At 35.2% G+C, this 17,651-nt stretch overlaps 1 protein-coding gene across 2 annotated transcripts in view; it reads left to right on the forward strand.

Moving 5' to 3' along the window:
- LOC145268417 (sodium/calcium exchanger 2-like) overlaps positions 1 to 17,651 on the forward strand; it is a 365,943-nt gene that overhangs the window by 135,977 nt on the left and 212,315 nt on the right. For both annotated transcript variants that reach the window (XM_080123977.1, XM_080123981.1), the window contains exon 6: positions 17,353 to 17,447. In XM_080123977.1, the coding sequence (XP_079980103.1) occupies positions 17,353 to 17,447 (95 nt within the window). The remainder of the gene's footprint in view (positions 1 to 17,352; positions 17,448 to 17,651) is intronic.

Here is a 17,651-nt window from a genome sequence, read left to right on the forward strand (position 1 = left end):
CTTTGAACATTGTGTCACTTTCAAACATAATAGAAGGCTCCTATCACTCCTGGGATTTGTTCACAAACTAGTAGACGGTCTGCAACCAAAAGGGAAAACCGATTTTTATCAAACGGAAATAGAATCGATTCGCCTTTTCTAGTGTGACTAGTATCGTTCCACCCTGTAGTTTGCTTAAAGTACTTGCTACTGAAGAGATGATCACCAAAGTGCCCCCATACCATTAAACGGCTATACAACAAAAAAAAACTGTTGGACATTATTGACTGAGACTTGGTAGACAAGTCAGGCATAGACTTTTGGACCAAAAATTCTTGAATTATGCATGGTATTTTTTTAATGCTTCCAAATTTATTGTCGACATGCTATTTGTGCTATGATGAAAGCTTTTTCTAGATATTTCTTTTCCACAAAATATCGAATGATTACACGCATTGAAAAAGAGCACCTTTTTCACTCATATCATTTAAGAAATCCTTTTCCGCAGACATCTGAATATGTTTATTTGTAACCATCGTCAAAGTAAAAACAAACCAACATGAAAACATTTATCTGCGATAATTTCTATCTTTCTGCTACCGACAAAGTTAAGAGCTCGATGGTAAGGGTGCCAAATCCACAGTCAAAGTGATCGCAGCCTCAAATCTGGCTGAATTTGTCCATGCTGATTAACAGTATTACAGCGATTCACCAATGTTTTGTCATTATTTTAAGACTTCCTCGGGATGAAATAAAACAAGAAATACAATATTTTTAAATGTTTTCAAATATTGTACTTATGCTTGTTTTCTTCAAATTTAATTATCGTAGGGAAGTCTTAAAATAAAAACAAAACATTTATGAATATAAATATTTTTGGTTGTTTCTTTTTCAATTTTTACGCTAGAATATTATTTCCATAAGTTTCATCATATATATATATATATATATATATATATATATATATATATATATATATATATATATATATATATATATATAAATATATATATGTATATATATAGTCTATGTGTGTAATATAAATATATATATATATAAATATATATCATCATCATCATCATCATGACGGGCTCCTTGCCCGGACCAATGTGACTCTTCATCTCCAGAGTTTCCTGTCTTCCATCAGTTGCCTCAGATATTTAGGTTCACAGTTGGCGTCGTGTGCTATTTGTTTGATGTACGTGGATCTAGGCCGTCCTCTGCTTGCGCGTTCGTGTCGTGGAGTCCATAGCAATACTTCACTCACCAATTAATGCTTGCTCCTCAGACAATGACCGGCAAATCGTAGGCGTCTTTCTCTGATGGTATTAATCCGTAACAACGTAAACAAATAAACACAAATCGCTTCTTTTGCAGATTTTGACCTGCGCACTGAAATATTGACGTTATTATTTCGAAATTATTATTTAACATGGGAAGAGTGGGGGTGTTTTGCAACTATTCTTTATTATAACTATACTGTCGCTATTTTCTTACAACAAAATAAATACCGTGCTCAAAATGCATAAACATTTTGACCCCTCCCTTTACTTAAAAATTCACAACAAATCAGGAAATTAACCAATTTTAATGAAAATGTTAGTATCTATCAAATAATTATCAAGGAATATAATGAATATGTTATTTTTTATTTGAATCCTAATGAGAATACATTATTTTGTTTAAACAAAAAGCACCTTTAATAAAAGTTATAGTTTTCAGTAGCAAAAAAAATGAATGAATTTATTTTTTATTTTTTTGAAAACTCAGTATCATAAATTGTAACAATAAAAAAGGAAAAATATTTTTTTCAGGAACATTACGAAAAAAACCCTAAAGTCTGTATCAATGAATTCGATATAATTTCTCGAACTATGGTTATTATCATTGAATTAAGCATTGGTTATTTAATATTTTCACACAAAAAATATATTTCTATTTTTTTTTTTTTTAGATTACGTGTTTCGGGTAATTTTATATGTAAAATTCTAATATTTTCCTTGCTTGAATGAACATGAAACTTTCGGCGTAATATAATTTTGATATAATCTTGAAAAATGAATTTTTTTATTAATTTAAAAGCAAAACGCCGAAAAATAATTCAATGAAAAAAATGGTCCAAACAAACGTTCCTGATAGGAATGTATGGCTGCACGGCTGCGGAAAAAAAAGAAAATCAGCACTCCTACTTCCTCCAACGACCTGACGTCGTTTTGAGGCAATCTTTTGACTTTCTGACATGTTAGGTTTCCGTAGAATCCACGCTTAGACGATTTTTTTTTTTTTTTTTTTTTTTTTTTTTGCTTAAGCGAAGCTAAAATCTCTCGCTTTTGGAGGCTAATTAAGCTATGTTTGGTACAAACAGGGTGTTATTTTTCTTATATTCAATATCTTAGGACTTTACTAATTATCCTTGAAATAGACCCAGAAAACTAATATTTATTATTCAAAGGATTTTTACAATGAATGCATTTAACTTCAAAATTTAGCTTAATTTACCAGCTTCCGAATGGCATCGTGAAAATATTTATTATTCTAACTTTTTTCACGTGTACAAATATTTTGTTTCCTTTTGGAAATTAACTTTAGGCTTTAATCTTTCAAATACAATCCAAAAGTAGTCGGAAACTTAGAAAAAATTATGGTAAACCGGTTTTCAAAACTATGTCCCCCTATCTTTTTCCAGCCATTATTGCCCGTACCCAGTTTAACTTATTTAAAATTAAAAGAATCCTCATTATGTAATTCATGAGAGACTAATAAATATAGAGAATTTTGATATTTAATATCTCTTTTCTGTTAAGCAAGATTTTGTTTATTTCCCGTTCAGTTTCATAATCAATTCATATTTTTTGAATTATGACGGATATGCTTCTTGCGTCCATTCCCATGTTTTGCTAGTCTGTTATTTCTTTGGTTCTTATATACTCCATGGAGTTGCTTCTCTTCCAATTTTTATGTCTGTTTCAATTCATGGTTCATTGTTCTCCGTATTGTTCATCTTGCTGATGATTTGAACAACAGAATTCAGCCTCTGTCTTCGGTGCTATGCATTTCTATAATATTTCCATTACGTCGTCTATGCAATGTTCAAGATGCATAAATCATATCACTTCTTATTTCCTTCTTGAATATAAATAGTTAACATTATCATCATGAATTCCCTTGTTCTTTGATCAAGGTTTCTGGGTTTTCCTTTTATCCAGTTTTATTTTATTTTTTTTAATAAGCGAAGGTTTGTCGCCAGAGACATTTACCCAAGTGTTTATTTTTTTAACATGAAATCGGTTAGCATTATCAAAATTAATTCCCTGGTTCTTTGATCCAGGTTTCTAATTTCCACTTTTGCCCTGTTTACGAAGGGTTCAGAGTATCTGACAAGTGACACTGCGCAAGTGTTTACTCCTTGCATTAGGTTTCTACTATACAATTTAGTTTCAAGGAACTTTCTTGTTCTTCTCAGGTATTATCTTTTGATCATCTGTTTCCTCGCTGTTGATTTGGTGTTCACTTCCAAAATGCCCAGGTATTTATAATTCACGGTTTTCTCTCCAAACACTTTCATCACCCCTCGACTGGGTAGTTTTTTGCATTACGTTGCTTCGAGTGTCCCCCATTCTTAAACTCAAGCGATGCACTTTTCTCCTTTCCGAATTTTATTCCTATATCCTAGCCAAAGATTCTAGCTGCGTTTATTAGAGTTTCTAGTTCCTTTATTTTGCGTGATATCATTCCGTTGCTAGTTTATTTCACTGTGTGGTTCATTATCCCCGAATCTCTGGGTCGTTTTCGATTTCATTGGTCATTTTTTTTTTACCTATTATTATTTTATCTGTTATATACTGATGTCTGAAAATTGAAACGGAAACACTCATAGGATAGAAGTCGGGTTCCTAATATTGGCAACTATTAAGGATACACTTGCTTGTTTTGACTCTCAGTACCGTCTTCTTAGTCACACAGCTTTTACTTTTGTTTGGTGTCATATTTCATGTATTGGTTGGTGTATGTAGCAACACCAGGCCCAGACTTATTTTACAAGTGACCCTATCACGAGAATAATGTATTTACTTTAAAATACATGAAAAATGACGTTGGCACTATTACACGCACAACCACAAACCGTTATTATTATTATTATTATTATTATTATTATTATTATTATTATTATTATTGTTGTTGTTGTTGTTGTTGTTGTTGTTGTTATTATTATTATTACTGCGGAAAGACATTGGTAGAATCGAAGAAATAAGAAAAGGAGTTAAACTAGGACAGAAAGCTAAGGACGAGCTTGAAAGGAGGTATAGATTGCTGGAAAAGGGAACGATGAACGTTCTAACAATGTTGAAAGAGAAGTTCCACACTGGTGGTATGAAAATTCGGAACTTTATTGGAAAAAGTGTTGCGTTTCGGCAGAACAACCTTTTCCGGAACAATCAGTCTCAGCTGTATAAAGAATTAAATGGTAGTAAACAGGCGAGAAATAACAACACTCCAAATGCAAAAGATGCCAGGAAGCTCTGGAGTGGGATTTGGTCTGTCGAAGAGCGATATAATGAGAAGGCTAGCTGGTTGGGAGAGGTCATAGAAAGGCTATCAGAAACGCAGCAGATGAAGAACGTTGAGATAACCATCGATGACGTTTAGGCTGACATACGAAGGATGACAAACTGGAAGGCACCTGATCCAGATGGAGTGATGAGCTTCTGCTTTAAACAGTTTCCATGCCTTTATCCCCCTATAGCTGCTGCACTGTAAAGGGTTGTAGAGTCGGGAGATGTCCCTGATTGGCTTGTAAAGGGAAGAACAACACTGATTAGGAAAGATCCTGCAAAGGGAACAGCTGCCAATAATTATAGACCAATTACATGTCTGCCACTAATGTGGAAACTGTTAACTGGAATATTTGCGGAGAAAATTTATGAACATTTTGAAAGTAATAGTGTTTTTCCTGACGAACAAAAGGGGTGCCGGAAAGGCTCGAGAGGTACCAAAGAGCAACTACTAATTGATAAAGCATTAATGCAGGATGCGAAGAAGAAGAAGAAGAAGAAGAAGAAGAAGAAGAATCTGAGCGTAGCATGGATCGATTACAGAAAAGCGTATGACATATTTCCTCATTCATGAATACGTGAAACATTATTGATGATGAAGGTTGCTGAGAATGTGGTAGGGCTTTTGGAGACAAGTATGGCTCAATGGAAAACGATGTTGACAGCAAACACAGAGGAGATGTGGAAGATTGGCATTAAACGTGAGATATTTCAAGGAGATTCGTTATCGCCACTTCTCTTTGTAATGATAATGATGCCACTGAGCTTCCTCTTGAAGAGAGAAAAACTGGGGTATAACTTTGGATCTGGTGACAGACGCCTCAACCATCTACTGTTTATGGATGATTTGAAAATATTCGGTAGAAATGAAAAGAAAATGGAAAGACTGGTAGAACTTCTGGATATACACTCAGAAGACATTGGGATGGAGTTTGGAATTAGTAAATTCGCAGTGCTGTTGATGAAAAGAGGAGTAAAGGTTCATTCGAATGGAATAGTGCTGCTAAATGGAGAAATCATGAAAGAAATAGAAGATACAGGATATAAGTATTTGGGAGTGCTGGATGGTGTAAGCATCATGAACAGAGAAATGAAGGAGAAAGTCAGAAAGGAGTATCTTAGACGAGTGAAACTAATTGCAAAGACGAAACTGTATGGAGGAAACCTAATGAAAGCAGTGAATCCATGGGAAGTCAGTGTTTTGAGATACAGTACGGGAATTTTAGAATGGTCTGACAAGGATTTGCATGCCATGGATATCAAAACAAGAAAAGTTTTAGCAATGTTTGGTATATTTAACATTCGAAGTAGTGTAGCAAGGCTGTATCAAAAGAGAAAAGACGGAGGGAGAGGATTGAAAAGTGTAAAAGATTGTGTTAGAACTGAGATGTCGTTGAAGGAGCATGTGGTTAGAAGTGAGGAGTTGATGCTTACGGTTGTGGCCAATGAAGTGGAGGTATGTGAGACCAAGGCTGATTCTGTGAAACGTATGGATAGAAAAAGGACAGAGGAACTGGTTAGGAAGAAAATGCATGGAAGTTTCTTCCAGGATATAGCAGAAGTGGTTGATGAAAGATCATGGCATGGCTTAGAGCTGGGTATCTGGCTAAGAGTACTGAATCTTTTGTTTGTGCAGCACAAGAGTAGGCATTAAGAACAGGATTGTTCAAAAAAGTGGTTCTAGGAGAGGAAGTTGCTGCAGAATGCCGGATTTGTAGTAAGACCTCAGAGTCAATTGCGCACCTTGCAGTAGAGTGTAGTGGACTGGCCCAGAGAGAGTACCGCAAAAGACATGATCGCGTGGGACTCCGGATATATTGGGAGGTGTGTAAGAGGGTTGGGGGTGAAGTGTGCTGGAAAATTGTTTGAGGGGGTGCCTGATGAAGTGAGAACAAGTGAGGATGGTAAGGTAGAGGTATGGTGGGACAAAAGTGTCATAACGACCAAGCAATTGGAACATAATCGTCCGGATTTGGTCGTCATTGACAAAGTCTAAAAAAACTGGCAGATTGTAGACTTTTCAGTACCCTGGGACAGGAATGTGAGAGAGAAGGAGAAGGAGAAGTGGAGCAATTATGCTCCACTGGCCCTGGAGATAAGGCGTATACACGGGGTTAAAACACAAATAATCCCGATCGTAGTTGGTATACTAGGAGTAGTATCAATTCGTCTGAAAAGGACAATTGAAAAAACTACAAATCCTCGATGTTTTAGGCGGCCTCTAGACCTTTGCAATTGTAGGTACCACCAACATCCTTAGGAAAACCCTTAATCTTTGAAGCTCCTGGTTTGAAGCCCATCCCTTTCCAGAGAGATGCTGATAAACAAAATCAGAATTATTATTATTATTATTATTATTATTATTATTATTATTATTATTATTCTGGTTCCTTCCTTAGTTAGTTCGTACGTTACGCTTTGAAAAAATGCCAAAATACAATTTTTAAAGGCCAAATTGCTTCACAAATGCCAAATTCGCGAAATTTGTGTTTAAAAAGACCACTCTAGCAACACTGGACAAAAATATGAGTGATCCTTCCTTGATGTAGCCTAATTTTCGAAAATCATTATAACATTTTAATAATGATAATAATATATGTTCATTATTGTAATGGTGTGAGAAGGGGACTTGTAGTAAATTCGACCTAGAGCGGTTTAAGTTATAAATTTATTATATTGTTTTACTAGAATATCTTGTCTTTTTCTTTTCCAGTTTTAATAACTAGTTCTTTGACTTTTCTAAGTTTAATCTTAACCATATTACTTTTCATGCTCGCATTTCTTCCATGCAATATAAAACTGCTCAGCTGTTTTTTTTTTTCCAGAATTAATTCTGGCAGGGCAATCATTATTTCTGGCAAAAGTTTCTACTTTTAATAGAAGGAAGTGTTCACATTAAATGTAGAATAAATCTTCAGTTAAACATGTATCTGATATCGATACGTAACAGTATCATCTGTATGAATATAAGTATTTACGCATGCCAATAATTACATTTACGACTGACTTAATATACAAAGTGTGTGAGCGCATGATAATTCAATTTTTTATGGTTTAAAAAATATTTAAAAAGCCAAAAATCTTGCTTTCATGTAAAGTGTGAAGTAGATATGATTGCAGCATTTGTTTTTAATCGATTTTTCCAAATTTATAAATATTGAATCTTTAATTAAATGTCGAGATATGAAATGAAGTTAAGATTGTCTACTGGAAGTATCACGTCTCCATGGTAACATGAGTTATTCAAAATTCCACTATAAACTTGATGAAAAAATTCAATGAAGAATATATATTGAAGATGTTCTTTTCTTTCCCCTGCAACCTCTTTCCCACAGAAGAAACGTCTGAGCTTCAATCTATATTTACCCCTCGTCAAGCCTTCACAAAAAAAACACTCGTCTAGTTACAACCACTATCAATAATTTCCCACTCTTTCTATCTGTGCCTAAATCTAAACGTGGATTTCATGAACTACGTTTCTTTTCTAGAACTGCCAGTGTGAAACTCTGCTCTGCTGACCTGCTTTCTAGCTGACTACAATATGGTAGCCTTCAAGTCCAATGTAAACAAGTTTTTTCAGAGCCGTCCCGTTAAATAATCAAATTTTACCAAATTTCCACTACTAACGATTACTACACTGCTGTCCTGATGACTACCGTACACCCATAAACCTTCATCCTCGAGTCACCTTCGGTGACTCCTTGTAAAAGAAAGAAATCTCTGCACAAATACACACATATTTCTTTTAAACATAATTATCCACTGACACGTGTTTCGTCGTCCACGACTCATCAGAGTGGCCGAATCCAGCGAGATTCGAAATCGGGACCCCATGAACAGATTCTGAGACGGTTTCAATACGAAAGGGACAGAAGGATTCGACCTAACCAATGCGGATTCCGACCTGGCCGCGGATGCGTCGACCAAATATTCACGCTGAGGCGAGCCTTGGAACAGCGCTGGTGCTACCAACAGTGTACAATCGTATGCTTTATCGACTTCGCTGTCGCTTTTGACTCGGTCGACCGCGGTACCCTGTGGAGAGTGATGGAAGCAGATGGTATCCCCCCGAAGCTACTCAACTTGATCAAGGCCTACTACCATCGGACTCGCACGCGTGTCCGCTGTTATGGCCAGGACTCCTCTTTCTTCAACGTCAGCAGTGGTGTCCGCCAGGGATGCGCGCTCTCGCCCACCCTTTTCAATTACGCTATTGATTGGATCATGGAGCAGGCGCTGCCTGGATATCCTGGCGTCGTGGTGGGGCGTAATTTTCATCTTACCGATTTGGACTACGCGGACGATATTGCGGTTCTCGGGGAGAGCTACAGAGATATACAGACGGTGCTGAACCGAATCCAGGAGAAGGCGGCTGCCATCGGCATGAGAATCAATGCCAGCAAGACGAAGATTCTATCGGCTGGCATCCCCCAAGCAGAAAGGTCCTCCGTCACTCTCAACGGGGAAACCCTCGAGGAGACTCAAATACCTGGGCTGCACGTTCATTGGTACCGGTCAAGGCATGAATAAGATTGAAGCGCGCATTAATGCCGCACGAGCTGCCTTTTGTCGACTCCAAAGGCGATTATGGTCACGGCCTGAAATACGTCTGAGGACAAAAATACGAATCTACCAGGCCCTCGTCCGCTCAATATTTTTGTATGGATGTGAGACCTGGCCCATACGGAAAGCGGATCTGCGACGCGTAGAAGTTTTCGACCACTACAATCTCCGCCGCATTCTACATGTCCGTCCCTTGGATTTCGTCGCCAACAAAGAAGTCCGGCGTCGCTGCAATCTCCATGCAATTACTGACCTACTGCGGGCCCGACGCCTTCGTTGGTTCGGCCATGCCTCTCGCTGTGATGCGGGGGTCTTTATCCACGAGGCTATCTCCCCACGTCCTCTACCCAGCTGGAAAAAACGTGTCGGTGGCCAGCTAAGAACGTGGCTCGGGACTATCAAAGCCGACGCTGAGCTTATTTCGGGCCCGCTCACCTATGGCCTGTCTCGTTGGAGACGTGACTGGCTATTGCTCACTCGGGATCTTGCCTCCGATCGCCGGGCTTGGGCCGCAGTGGTACGAGATGTGCATCTTCATGAAGCCGACTCAACTCCTCCAGGGTGAATGTCGTTTCAAGTACAAGTAAGTAAGTACATGAACAGAAGCGTAAACTTCTACCATGAGGCTACCCCACACGAATGTATCGCGTTTTATTTAGATATTATTTGTTTTTGTTTTTGCGATACTTGTTTTTTTTTTAAATGAATTATACGAAAGTACATTTTTACCTAAATGCCAGTTGGGAATAATTTTCCCTTTGACCAATGGGGAGCGGTATATGTATTATTTTTAAAACATAATTATCCACTGATAATCCCGCTGATTCGGCCGCTCTGATGATCTCACTATTCGGCCGCTCTGATGAGTTGTGGACGATGAAACACGTGTCAGTGGATAATTATGTTTTAAAAATAATACGTATGCCCCCCCCCCATTTGGGGGCACCAAAATTGGTCAAAGAGAAAATTATTCTCAACTCGCATTTAGGTAAAAATGTACTTTCGTATAATTCATTAAAAAAAACAAGTATCGCAAAAACAAAAACAAATAACATCTCTCTCCCTCTCTCTCTCTTTCTCTCTCTTTCTATATATATATATATATATATATATATATATATATATATATATATATATATATATACGACTACTTCATTTAATCGCATAAATTAATATGCGAAGATATAATTTATGTGTAAATTTTCAGTATGTACTTCAACAGTGCTCAATATATAAATAGAGCTAGGTAGTAAGTTATGACAATATTTTAGGCAATTAAGCTACACAGAATGAAACGGGAAATATTCTGGGTAGCTTAATTTGCCATATATATTTTCATAACTTACTATTTACATATATGTGTGTGTGTGTGTGTGTGTGTGTGTGTGTGTGTGTGTGTGTGTGTGTGTGTGTGTGTGTGTGTGTGTGTGTGTGCTGGTAGCTGTTGGTAATTGCTTTTGAAATAGGGTGAAAGTTTCCGATTTGAACTGATACACAGTATTCAATGCCTGTTCAGAAAGAGCTTTATAGGTTTTACCTAAATGACGTAAAATCATATATCATTACGAACGTCGTTGTCATACAGCTACAAGCACAAATTAGGTTGCGATTTTATGATTAATTTGATCTTGCACCTGTTGCGCTTATGTATAAGTGTGTGTAGTATTAGGAGGTCCACCTTCCCAGTTCGTTGTCTCCTATCACAGACAATATATTGCTGCTGGACAATCTGTGGACGTTGAAATTGAATGGAGACCCCACGATATTATTGTAGTCCTTTTGTTAAAACTGTGAAAGTATTTATCTAATTTGCTTAATGTAGTGTCAAAATATATCTGGTTATTACGGTTTATCTCCGATGTCCTTATAGAAGTCGTCAACATATTTCTATAGCATGGACGCGCGGTGCGAACGGAAACTTCCACAATATCATTATACCATATTTATTTAGGCAGAACAGATACTACTTTTGGATCCTAACCAGAAGGCCTAAAAGGTATATTTTAGTTTCACATACGGCCCAAAAGCGACATTTTTTATTTATTTATTTAATTTATTTTTTATTGCGTCTTTGGTGATTGGGAGATCCTATTTATTAAAAAGAAGGATAAAACGGGATAAATGTAATTTCGTAGGTTAGTATCACCCATCCTCCTTTTTAATAAATAGGATTTCCCGATCGAATAATTTATCATCTGGGAACCGTGACACATGTACGTACGTACGTACGTGTGTTAAAGGTACTACGGTATTTATATATATATATATATATATATATATATATATATGCTTCACTATTTTTTTCACTGATGAAATCTCCTAAACTGAATTGCCAGGCTTTCTCCAAAAATCCCATATTAATCGAACATCAATATACTAATAGACTATTTTGTTTTTGTTTATTTATAAAACGCAAACTTTGATATTTTGTGGAAAAAAATAAAATTAGGCAAATGATGAGTTCGAAAAGTTTAACAACTTTTTTAAAATTTCGAATAAAATCAGTGCAGAGCTGATATTATATACTAGCACACCTCCCCGTAAACGGCCGTAAAATACGCTTAATTATGATATTTTAATTTATGCAGATTTCTTATTTCTTATTATAGAGCCAATTCTATATTGATTATTATATTGAAACCAATATATAGTAGTGGTCGCCCGACGAAGCTCAGTCGTAAAATATACTTAAATATAATCTTTTAATTAATCCATATTTTATATTTCTTATTATAGAGCCAATACTCTATTGATTATTATATTGTACCTAAAAAAATATGGCTTAGGTGCCATCATCCAAAATTGAAACCAAAACGTGTAGCTCTTCATCATTATTCGTCACAGTTTGATCTAAATCTAAATGGATACGTATATAATACCTTAGAAATAACGCTGTTGATATAAATATATATTTGCACATGCATAGAAATAACACATTTAGTCGACTTACACTTGCCAAGTTCCAATTTTTTCAATGTTCACTCCTTAACGGCTATTTCTGCCAGCTAAAGACGAATTTATTCCACAGATTCAAATCCACTACATATCAAGTTTCAAGTCTGTAGACCAAAAATTAACAGAGCAGTTTGACAGAGACCGTTCCTTACACAGACAGACAGACAAAGTCACTTATATATATTAAGTGGCATTGTATATCTGTCTGTATGAAAAACGATCTCTATCGAACTTCTCCATTATTTATTTATTTATTTGTTTATTTATTTATTTTGTCTACAGACTTGAAACTTGATATATAAGGGATTTGAACCTGTAGAACAAATTCGATTTGTTAAATTTATTTTATTGCGGACTATTATCCTCATCTTTTTCTTAGTTGTTGTTTCACAACGTTTCGGCCAACTATTCCTCGGCCCTTTGTCAGATGGTAACCGCGACAGGATAGGAACTCCGAATCTCCTAACTGCATTCTCAGCAATGCGACCCATAGTTGTTGTCGTCTCACCACGTTTTGGCCAAGTAAGCCTCTGGCCGGCTTTATGTAGGATTGAAACCTCCATCTTCAGACATATCTCATCTGGAATAGTTGGCCGAAACGTCGTGAAACAACATCTAAGAAAGATGAGGATAATAGCCCACAATAAAATAAAATTAATAAATAATACTCATCTCAATAATGAATTCCAATTAAATAATATAAATTCGATTTGGTCTTTTACCAGTAAAAATAGCCGCTAAGGAGTCAAAATGTAAAAATATTAGAATTTGTCCGGTGTAAGTCGACTTAAATGTTTTTGCATGCAAGTACAAATATATATTTATACGTTAAAGTCGGTTAAATTTTAATGTTTTCATATCCATCTGACGATAGCTCAAGCGGTAACGACTAAGGCTGAAGCGCTATATGTTTTGGTTTCGATTTTAGCTGATGACACCAAAGTCATATATTCTTTTTAGTTTTGAAATTACTACTATATCTTGGAGAAAATATAACAATATATAGAGTATTTGCTCTGTTTTAATAAATACGAAATCTGTATGAATTAAAATATATTTAAGCGTATTTTACGACTGAGTCACGCCAGGGTGGACCACTTCTATATATTGGGTACAATATAATAATCAATAGAGAATTGGCTCAATAATACTAATAATAATAATAATAATAATAAATACGAACTCTGCATAAATTTAAATATCATATTGAAGCATATTTTACGACCGGGCAACGCCGAGCGGTCAACTAGTAGAGAAAAAGAAAACATTTACACTTTAACGCTTTCAGCAATACAAAAAAAAAAGCAACATGGCGATATGAGCGAAACAACAATAATACTTCCGGTTCCGTAAGACTCTATTCTGTTAAACTATAAATTGTTCTTGCATATTTACACGCTTCAAGCGTCTTTATCTGCAGATTACATGCACTGTACGAAATATAATTTAACTCGAAAAGGTTACCCGTTAAATATTATTAAAAACAACATAAAACATTTTTATTCCTTTATAAAGAAATATTATTTCATCATGTTTACGCCTTCGATTTCATCATTTACTAATAATTCTCTATTTAGAATAAAAAAAAATAATTTCCGTTGAACTGTAACAGAATTGTGCAGATTGGTTTTTCTAATTACTTATACTGTTGACAGAAAGAAGCTGTCGCATAAAGCTTACATTGTCGTCTAATACAGACCTTGACTAGTAAATATATACGAATATTAATATTAGACCTAAACGTTACATTACACCGGGTTGCATAACCCTAATGCAGATTCGGCAGCTTTTATGCTATGTCTAATAAAGCGTAGTGCTTATTTGAATGAAATTATTTTGAATTAGATTACTGTTGTCATATTTTACTGTTGTCATATTTTACTGTTGTCATATTTTGCCGGTGAATCTCAGCTCTATTTGAAAGTTCTTGATTAGGTGCAAAAACGTATCCGTAATTTGATTGACTATAACCTTTCTTCTTCTCTGCAATCTCTCTCACTCTCTCTCTCTCTCTCTCTCTCTCTCTCTCTCTCTCTCTCTCTCTCTCTTTCTCTGCAATCTCTCTCTCTCTTTACTCTCTCTCTTTCTTTTACACACACAGATGTGGTGTTGCTAGTCTCAGTCTTTTCTCTAATTAAGATTATGGCATGTGTTATTCTTCATTTTTCCAGCTCATTTAACTTGTTAATCTAGTATCAATTTCATTCCACGAATTCGCTGTTTTGATACACTACTGTAGTACAGATGATTCCTATTCCAACGACTTTTCCCTCAAGAACAGTTTGTGGGACTATATTTTCAGCTGACTTTTTTCCTCCGGCCTATGGCTTTAGTTTTTTTTTTTTTTTTTTCAGAAGTAAGATCAATGTGGATTTTCTCTCGTTTCGATAATCATATTTCGTTTTATTAGCTCCTTATGTCAAGTGGTTTCATGTCTTGTCTGGAGCGATATCTTTTTTTCAACGTAACAATTAAAGGTGCTTCACATTTTAGGGGGTGGTGTAATATTTCAGTTTCGTATTGGAGTGAAATCGCTCCCTTTTATTTCTATTTTTATTTTGTTTAATTTATTTAATTCTGTATCATTTATATATCCATCCATTGTTGTATATTTGTTCTTTTAATAATATATACTAATGATCAATATTACTACCACTGCTATAATCTATACGTATATAATTATATCACATATAGACATATATTATAAGCTGATAAGTATATAGCAATTAAACTACAGAGAGGTGTCCGCGTTTCGTCACCGCAGAAAATATTCGTGCTACAGCATTTGACCTGACGATTTCCCGAGGAGATAGAACGCGGACGCATAGCCTCTTTGCGACTAGATGTTTATATATATATATGTGTGTGTGTGTGTGTGTGTGTGTGTGTGTGTGTGTGTGTGTTTCTAGTAATATAAATTAAATGTTTTTAAAATTACCGCAATTATTAATAACAATGGCATTGCTTTCAGCATTAATAATTGTCCACACACACACACACACACACACACACACACACGGTGTATATATATATATATATATATATATATATATATATATATATACTGACGATCTGTAGAACTGTGAAACGCGTGTTTGTAGATTACTGTTTTATAAAGTAAAAATAATAATAAATAATATTTGTTTATTTGTGTACGTCCAAAAATATAGGCGATCCTTTAAGGAAAAATATTTTCCTAGATCTCCAAGGTTGGAGACGCTAATAATAGTATTATCGTTTGAAAGAATCAACAACAAGTAATCGACATAAGTTTATAAGCGATAAAAATAACATGTCAAGTCATCTAGAAATTCGTGGCGTAGCGGTTAACGCACTGAACTCTAGTACGTATGATCTGAGGTTCGAATCCTTGAACAGTAAGCTGCACTGGCGACACGTCTTTGTAGATTACTGTTTTATGTATATAGATATTTTTTTGTTAATAATTTTTATTGAAACTTATATAACATGTATGTTTTATAATTGTATACTTGTTTTTGTGATCCTATATTTTTATTTCTTCTTTTCATCATTTTTTTCCAGCCTTATTTTAATCTTTATCTTTGTCTATAAAATTCATCTAACTGCGGAGAATTAACTTACTTATGCGTCTACATTTGTTTAGTAAATTATTCGTAAGCTGATGCTCTCTTTAAAAAAAAAGTCTCACTTTATGTTAGAAGATTTTCAAATTGTGTCTCCAATATTCGATACGTATGTAGCTAGTGTGATGGTATTTTTTTTGTGTGTATTGTTTTAGAATATGAACATGTATTTGTTGTAGCATGAGTTTTATCCTGTATATCTGTTTGTATCTATGAAATGTAAAAACAATTTGGTTGTATGAAATGAATTCGACGTGTTGCTTTTATTTGTTTTGAAACTTCATTCAGGGGTTCGGTAGAAAGGCAAGAAAAGAAAATATATACAAATTTAAATATATAAACATGCCCGGTTGAACACGACTGAGTTTTCATTCCTTTTTTTATTATTATTGTACGGGTAATTCGCAATGTTATTTGTTTCAGCTGGCAGCAGGTTGTATATCATGGAGCCAAGTGATAATATTTTGGCGATTTGTTATTGTTATAGTTGTTGTCTAGGCTTAGTTAACTGTATTTATAGTAAATTTGTTAATTTATTTTATTCGTCTATTTATTGTTATTTTATTTACGTAACGATGAACCTGCCCAGTCCCAGATGGGTGACCAGTTGGGACTTTCATGCGCTGTATGTGCTCTCCGCTCATCTCGGCATTGTTTCCAGTCGTCCTGGACTTCTCCTTGCCACTCAAGCAGTGCCGATTCAGGAGATATGTGGTTGAGATTGCGCAAGCTTTGCCACACAATTACACGTGCAGCTGCCCTTACTGGGAGTATCCTTTGTCTTTCGAGACTGAGCGGAGGTAGCGAGTTGATTTTATTTTAGTTGTCTAAGTTTTCTGTTGGGTATGGTAGAGTTGAATTTTATTTTATTATTATTATTATTATTATTATTATTATTATTATTATTATTATTATTAATTGTTATTATTTCTTTAATTATGTAATATGATTAATATAGTAGTACCGATATTGGATGCGATTCCGTTAATATTGAGCTGTAATTTTTTTTTGTTGTTGTTTTTTGTTTTTTTAGTAGTATTGCTTTTAGTAATTTTAGTCTTTGTGTTCAGCTGTTTCAGAATCTAATTTTAGTATTATTTATTAGTATATTTCGTATTTCATTGTAATTTTTTGGTTGTGGGAGACAAGGTGGCATTGTTTGAACAAATGTCCAAAAAATCTATCACTTGTTGCTGTAATATATAACCTGCCAAATGAAATTTAAAAAAAAAACTATTGACCGCCGAATAGCGCGAATTATCCGTAGAATCGGGGAAAGAAATGAAAACTCAGTTGTGTTCGCAAAGACAAGTTTAGATAACGACTTGCTGCCTAATTCTACAAATTAAAATATGTGATTTATGCTGTTTGTTAAGTAAGGCTTAAACGTCGAACAAATTTCAAACAGTTTTTGCATTCTTTTCGGATGTTTCACTACCTATTGGTCATGTAGACACCTACTTCAGTTCACAGTTTCGCATCATTACGATCGTGGTGAATACAGCGTCGATCTCGATGTTTTCTGAACGCACATTGTAAGTATAACCCGATTTTTCGTCGATCGAATTTTTTGTATAAAAACAGGTTTCAGAGCTCTCACTTCGAATGAGACCACGTCCACCAAAAATTTTAAAAATTAAAAAAAGAACGAAGAAATGTTTGAAATTATATTTTTTTCTTTAATTGTATTGCTGTAGATTCCGACATGCTGCTGTCAATGCGTTATTGGGACGAAGAACGGGGACAAGACGCTATAGTGCCGGGCATATTGATCCTGTGTCAAACTATGGAGGTAAATACTTAATAGTATTAGTAGTATTAGTACTATTATTATTAGTTGTAGTAGTCATAGTATCTGTAGTACTAGTAGTATTTGTAGAAGTAGTAGTAGTAGCAGTAGTAGTCGTAGTAGTCGTAGTAGTAATCAATGGTTCTGCCCGATCGTTGTTTGTTTCATGTTCTAGTGTTTCCTTTTCAGTCGCGTTCTAAGCGCCGC

The sequence above is a fragment of the Euprymna scolopes genome, chromosome 4, assembly GCF_053919585.1.
Source record: "Euprymna scolopes isolate OS-2025 chromosome 4, ASM5391958v1, whole genome shotgun sequence".
In the NCBI taxonomy this organism is placed as follows: domain Eukaryota; kingdom Metazoa; phylum Mollusca; class Cephalopoda; order Sepiida; family Sepiolidae; genus Euprymna; species Euprymna scolopes.